The sequence below is a fragment of the Austrofundulus limnaeus genome, unplaced genomic scaffold, assembly GCF_001266775.1.
Source record: "Austrofundulus limnaeus strain Quisiro unplaced genomic scaffold, Austrofundulus_limnaeus-1.0 Scaffold178, whole genome shotgun sequence".
NCBI lineage: Eukaryota > Metazoa > Chordata > Actinopteri > Cyprinodontiformes > Rivulidae > Austrofundulus > Austrofundulus limnaeus.
Genome location: NW_013952580.1, coordinates 92,937 through 100,581, shown reverse-complemented (window position 1 = coordinate 100,581; position 7,645 = coordinate 92,937). Strand labels below are relative to the sequence as shown.

General features: G+C 35.8%; 1 protein-coding gene and 1 long non-coding RNA gene across 2 annotated transcripts in view; one reads left to right on the top strand and one right to left on the bottom strand.

The window, feature by feature from the left end:
* The window catches only part of LOC106524163 (thymocyte selection-associated high mobility group box protein TOX), a gene marked incomplete at its 5' end in the record, with an annotated part of 59,856 nt that extends 54,668 nt beyond the window's left edge, over positions 1-5,188 (bottom strand). Inside the window, 1 exon segment of the mRNA XM_014017856.1 lies at positions 5,111-5,188. Within this exon segment, the coding sequence (XP_013873310.1) occupies positions 5,111-5,188 (78 nt within the window).
* LOC106524164 (uncharacterized) overlaps positions 1-7,645 on the top strand; it is a 122,988-nt gene that overhangs the window by 52,424 nt on the left and 62,919 nt on the right. The window lies entirely within an intron of this gene.

Genomic DNA, 7,645 nt, shown 5'->3' with positions numbered 1-7,645 from the left:
GTGTGTGTGTGTGTGTGTGTGTGTGTGTGAATAAAAGACCAGTTTATGCTCCCATTCATCCACTTTGCAGTTGCTGCACTGGGGTGACCACAAAACAGAACCAACAGCCAGAAACAGAGATCTGAGAGGAGATTGAGAGTGTGGAGTGGGGTTGTGTGGGACAGGTAGGTTTGTGCAATAAGAAAAAAACAAAATGAAATGTAGAGAGAGAGAGAAAAAATTGGTGGTTTTGTTTCCACTATGAACTTGGGTTCACAACCGTTCACAGGATAAAAATCTAAACGGATGAGAGCTCACATCTTTTTTATTTTAGCACATAAAGTTTAGCAGCTGTGAGGGTTGGATTGGATTTTCTAATTTCATTTTCTACTTGTTATCAGCGCTAAAACTTTGGCCGAAAGCTGTCAATAACGGTTTAAGTTTCAAACAATAACTTGAAAAAATACATAAAATGTAAAAAGCAGTCCACCTTCGGATTTTGCTTTCAAAGTAACATTRCAATATTTTCTTAAACTTGACATTAATAATCAGCAAAGCAATGACTTAGTTGACAAAAATAACAAGTGTGTAAGTGTTCTACAATAAACAAAGTCTTATCATTTTTAATTTCTATACTAACACTTTTTGGAAACAACTCTTTATAACTTTAGATTTGAAGTTTGAACTTTTGTTTTCTTGTAAATTAAAGTGATTTAAATCAATATGCACTCAAAAAAAAAAAGATTTCAGTTCATCCATATAAATCAGTTTTGTCATGCTTTAAACAGAAATTAATCACCCCATGGTGCAGTTTCAACCTTTCTGCTCAATATTTTGGTTTCCCAGCTGCAACTCCTTCACTTAGTTCAGTCAGCAGCAGAAAATGTTTAGAGGTAAAGCTTTCAAGAAAGTACCACATTTTTTTATTTTATTTGGTTTTGTATATTTTTATTCCAATAATTTATGCACACAAACAAAATCCCAATAAGACAACTAAATTTTAAAAAAAACATCACCAATGAATACTTTTTTCTCTCTCAAATAAATAAAAATACTTTTAATTTTACTGAACCACATTTCTCATCTAATTAAAAAAACTGACCATGGGACATGTTTACATTGGAACTAATCTAGCAACATCCTGTAAAAGTCGAGAGTGTGAGTACTCTGTGTTTACTGGGATGACTTCTACTTTTTCCCACAAGACCATCATTTTTAAAATAATACCAACACTCTTGCAGAGGGACTGAAACTGACTGAAACCATATTAGGAAACTATTTACTAATTTAAAACAATTTTGCAATACATGTTTATTAAAAAATGTTTCTAAAACCACAGAGAGAAGTCGATCATCACTGGGTTTAATGTAAAGTGTATTATTTCTGCATTAGCCTTTCCTTGATACCTTAATGCTATGTCTGTTTTTATGCTTGCTTTAGCCATGTCACCCTGATGCTAACACAATAAATCTGCAGGCTACTAGTAGTAGGTTAATGATTCTAAATTAATTCACTGTCTCTGTCATTTTGTTCCATCTAACCTACACCTCTCAGCAAAAAGCAGAGCAAATATTCTTCTTTATAAACTTGGCAGGATCCTACATAAGTAATAGTTTTTCTTTAAGGGGATGAACAAACTGGTAACCATTTGCTGACATTTTTTCCCCCCAAAATGACTAAACAGCTGCCCTTGTTTCTTTCTTTTACTGTTCAATATGAGTTAAACTGCAAACTTGTTTTAGCACAAAAGCTTCTCTGCAGCTTGACTTTTTGGTAGAGGAATGGTTCCTCTGCCCCAAAGAGCTGTGAACGCACGTTAAATAGTGTATCACCAGTCTGTGTTCGTAGTAACTAAAGCAGAGTGCAAAAGAGGTCACGAGTGAGCCACGAGTGAGCAACATGCACAAAGGTACAAAAGAAAAGAAACATGTCAGACCAAAGTGCCACCCACTATGCCTCCTTCATCTTGCTGCGGTGGCCTTCAACGACGTGCCTTCTCACCCACGTTGGGAAACACTTTATGGGCAACAATCAAAATAGTATAGAAGTAATCATCTGCAGGGGCCCTGCTAGAAGAACAACCTACGAGTCTAACTGACACTTACTACACTTCCACGTGAAAAATAAATGCACGTTTTTTTGACAGGACCATACAAAGGTGTATCTGTACAGTTTGAGTCTCTGAGGTTTTAGGAGAGGCTGCAGACCACCAGCCACTTCTAACCGACTGGGATAAACAGTGATAAAAGAAGATAAAGGGCACAATAAACGTCACATTACCCCAGCTCTTTGCCTCTGCTCACCGCAGCATCAGATAACTGCAGCCGGAAGAAGAAAAAAAGTCTGGTTTCCTCTAGCATATAATTGGTTATCTTGTTGCGATCTACTGCTCTTTTGGCTTTGCAGAGTACAGTATAAAAGAGCAAAAGTGGGGAAAGTGGAAAAAATCTTAAATGAGACTGTTTTGGCTGTGAACGAACTAAGTCACTATGGGGCACACAAATCCTTCAGTCGAGTTATTTGCATCTCACCAAGTTGTGAACTTAAAATGTGCAACAATAAACCAACAGAGAATAAAAATAAACATAAATGATAAATAGGCTGTGATAAAACAATGACCATAGCAAGATACTTTCACATTATCACTTAATAGTTTATTGGGCTTATTTAAATCTGACTGACAAACAGGCTGTTTTCTTTTTTCAAAGTATTTCTATGAAGACTATCAAAAACTGAAGCCCTTATTCTAAATAATAAAAAAGATCTATGGTATGCCTTTTATATGACTCATTTTTAGCATTGATTGTGTAAATCAAGATGCCTGTGACAATATAATGAAATTATAATGTTTGTTATGCCAAGAAAAATCTCACTTGAGTTGAAGATCGTAGACAGGAAATAAATCACAAAGTTACTGCGTAGCTGTTCATAAAAAAATAATAAATGCAAAGTGAAATATGAATTATAAGCTAAGTGAGTATGATCTGATCAGTCATAAAATTACAACATAAACTTMATCATTATATCTCCACATATACCTAGATTAAAAAGTATAATTCAACTTAAAATTCCTCTAAATTCCATAAAACGGATTTCAGGTCATGTTTGTACAGTTTATTTTAGTTTTAAACACATTTCAGTTTGATTCCATGCAAATGGAGCAGCATAGCTAAAATCTATTTTCCCAATACAGTATGTGCTCTGGGAACACACAGCCTACTGTAGCAGGAGTTAATTATGTATACAAAACAACAACATGACCAGCTTTTGCTAAACATGTGGATCTGTAAATATGGAGAAAGCAAAACCAAAAGCAGATATGAATATAGCAGTTATGAAGTTTACATAAAAAGGGTCAACAAAAAACAAACRAACAAAAAACAWGTAAAGGAYACATAAAATTAAAACATGTTTTAGCATGCATGCACAATAATCAAACTCAGACATAAATGAGACTGCTAACATCCTGTTGTTAAACCTGAATTAAAGTCATGTTTTTATTTTGCAATAAAAGTTCAAATGTTGCCGTATTTTTAGACATGTAAAATGAGTTATAAAATATGATTACATCTATTATAAATATGAGACCTTTCTTTCAGATGAAAGATTTGGTCATTTATTATTAAGGGTGGCTGTCGCTCAGTGGTTGGGGGAGTTGTCCTATAACCAGTGGGTTGCTGGTTAGATTCTCTGTTCCTTTATGTCTCAGTCCTTGGGCAAGACTCCTCACCTGCCTTTACTGCTGGTGATGGTCAGAGGATSGGTGGTGCCGGTGCATGACAACTTCGCTTCTGTCAGTCTGCCCCAGGGCAGCTGTGGCTACATTGTAGCTTACCACCATCAATATTGTGAATGTGCTATACATAAATTGAAGCCATTTACCATTTTTAATAAAGTGCACCATGAGTTTTTATACTGTTCATAGACAAATTTTAGGCCAAACAACTTGCTTTCAACTTTTCTGAATGGAAGTTGCAGCTCACAAAGGGTCAAATGTAGACCAATCAGCATACCAGAGTACCATCTGCATAAAGGTGAAAAATTGCACAATAAACTTTATAATAAAATTTTTGCATATGTAATGAATAGGAGTAGTCCCAGAACTGACCCCTGGGGGACACCCTTGCTTAAACCAAACCAGATGTGATATATTTTCTGCCTACACAGATATGCTTGAAATGTAATTTAGTGGTAAAGGTAATTCAGAATGTAATATATGTTTTTTTTGTTAATTTTCCATTTTACCAAAGTTGCCCTCACAGTTTGATCACTGCCACTGAGGCGAATTTCACACCTTTGTATGGTTTCACTTTTAAGTTCCAACTTCTGTCATTACATAAGAATTCTTGTAAAACAGTTATTTTTAATTCCAAATACATGTGATATTTGAGTCATTTCATGAAGAAAACAGTGGAAAAAAATAAACTTTCCATCAAAACTACACCTTTTGTATAAAACATAAACTGTCTCTATTGATTTCACAGAGCTTTGAAAAATTTCCTGTCAGTTGAATTTTTGATTTGTCCAATAAAGATGCACACACTTTTGTGACATTTCTTCAATGATAAATTCAATTAAAATGCCTCTACTGTTAATTAAGGGTCAAACTAGACAAGGTCAGGACCGTTTCTTCATTTTTCTGTACAAAATAATTGGACAAAACTATTTTTACACAAAAATCGTCATCTAAAGGTTTTGATGTTCTTAGACATGGAATAGATAAAATATTTTTGTAATATTTCATTTAGTGTTGCATTTGCAGATGGTTTTTGTGAACTCATCTTACCATAAAAAGTCCAGAGTGAGTTGTCCAGCACAAAGGATATTTTTGATGAATATTAGGTTGTAACTCATTATCTGCTTACAATGGTTGGACAGAGGCTTTGTTTGAGTTTGAACAAAGTGAATTTCATGCATGCAAATTAGAATCCTACAGAATCACATTATTTCTKGAACTGACTGGCTGTTCATCAGGCATGTGCACCTTCCTAAAAATATCTCTACCCACATAAACTAATTTTAACTCTAGCTGTGGACAGTTTAGGCCGTCTATAATACACATCAGTGTRTTTATGTTCCGAAATCAGATAAAGACCTTAGAAAAATAGGGATTTTAGTGACTGTATCTCACCATAGAAATAGCCAGTCTTTTCCTAGATGGATTGATGCCTGATGGGGGGACAGTGTGGAGCCTAACACTGTACTGGGCCTGTGGTTAGAGACAGAGCAGGTAAAGGAAGAGAAAGAGAGGACAGAAGTGGGGAAGGAAACAAGATGCCAAGGCTTTAGTTAACAAGGTACAAGCAAGGCATTAGCAAAAATAAAATAATAATAATAAAAAAATCTTTCTCCTTTCCTCCTGTTGCTTTTCTCTCCCGTCACTCCCAGCAAACGAATGGAGGGGGAGGAGTAATGACACGAGAGTTACATAGTGATTTTATGCAGCGCTCTGCTGGGGGAAGAATGGAGGTTAATGAGCTGACATCCCCTCCACCCCTGAACATGCCTCCTCCCCTTCCACACCGCCCTTCTCTCTTACAAACACTGACAAGCATATTACACACAAAACGCCTGAACACTGGCTACGAGCCAAAGAGAACAAAAACATCATCAAGGATCAGAAGTAAAGTTTAGAATTTCTCTATGTATAGTTTATACAGGTTGTAATGAAAGCAGGCTTATGGATTTTTGTTTTCTTTTGTGGGTGTATATTTTAATTACAAACGGTTTCAAACCTAAAATAGAGCCGTAATAATAATCAAACTTTAGCGGAAGATTAACTGTAAAAAATGTGACCTGGTTAATGAAAAATACCACTAAGTTTAAAAGAACTGCAGAAATACAGGTGTCTGAAATTATTTCTGGTGATGTGACAACCGTTTCTTTTTCAATTCACCCTCTGTGGATCTTGAATGTGTCCTCTAAATGTCAGTAAAAAGCCTGACTGATCACAAAAGTGAAAAAAAAAAGCTAAGTTAAGATTAAAAGACGATCGTCCTTTTAAAAGTTTTACTGCTATATGACAAAAATAAAATAAAAAAAGTCCCACTCATATTGTTTCAGTCTGACTGAAAACACARTTGTTTTAATAAGTACAAACTTTCAAGCCCACAACACAGACCACAGTCTAAATATAAAAAAAAAATCGTGACATTACAGAGCAACGAGTGCTGTGAAAAACCAATCACTTTCAGGGCCTCCTACATTTCTTGAGTGTCACGTGGTGACGAGTACATGTCAATGTTAAATAAAGCCTTACTTTAAGTTGTATCGCCACAAAACAACAAAATGTACAAAAAAAAACATTGAATAGTTTATCTGAGCTGAAATATGCACAAACAAAACAAAATAGCATGGAGATGATTTATTTTGCTACATAGGAGAGCCTCCAAATAGCATTCAGCAGGTAAATATGCTGAATGCATGTTTCTCTAAACAAATTGCATTTGCATGAGCCTGTCTGACAATAAATAAACAGATGCAGGTGCAGGAAACATTACCATTAAGTAAATTTTGTTAGATAATGAGACAACCAAAGACTGATACTCTTTGTATTTATGCATGACCTTGACCTCTCTATTCATATGACAAACTACTGGTCTGCTGTATTGTGTGGCTCTCAGCTTCATCACAAGGATTCAGGAGAAGCAGAATGCTGCCATTTCGCTTCCAAATCTGAGCAATCTGTTCACTGTATATCTATAAAACTATTTAGTGCCCTGTTGTTGCCGATGCACCTTAACTGCCTCACATAAAATAAGCAGAAGTCATAAAGTAACAGCCTTCACAAAGTAAGAGCTTAACCAAAAGCAGAAATAGAACTGATAATGGAACAGCATAAACACGCTCAAAGGGCTTAGAGAACAATGGAAGACGAACAGCTAGTCATTAGCAYCCATTGTGAATCTTTCGAGTGAATAATTTGTGGAAAGCCTTGTGCGTTTTTAAATAAAATAAATTGAAGAGCCCTATACACAAACTATAAAATAATAACAGGCATTTCACCTCAGCACTATCTGGGCCTCTCAATTATTTACAACTAATGAAGTGCCTCGGGCCATATTCCACAATATCAACCATCCCAGGGAGGCGAAATCAGCTCGCTCAAATACTTAAACACATTTAGTCAGTCACGCAAAATGTCTGGGATATGAGACGAATGAMGATGTCAAACTTTTCTGTCTCTCATTTCACAAGCTCCGAACTTTAAAAAAAATGTTTCAGGAAAATGATCCAGTTGATAACAAAAAACTAATTGTGTAGAGTGCTCTGAAGGAATACGGTCTGGTTTTCATGTCCCCTGTTGGCACAGATGATTTCAGGGCAGTTGTCTGGCATCAGCCATGCAGTTGGAGCAACTGGAATTTYAAGCATCGTCTTCTGGGTTTTTGCATTCATGCATGTAAGCGTGCTCGAGCAAATGTTCATAAAAGTGCATTTCCCACACTCATAGTGTTGAGCATTCAGGTCTGTTCAAAACTTCGACGTTCTTCTTCTCCTTCGCTTAATCAACAAAATAAAACCACTTTTATTATGTAACCAGGTTTTAATCAACTCCGCGATATCTCAAGTCTTTGGTTGTAACTACACTACAGTGAATTTGATGTGCAAAGGATCCAAATTCCTCGACAGCTGGTAAATTCCTATAAGGAATGAAAAAAAAAAA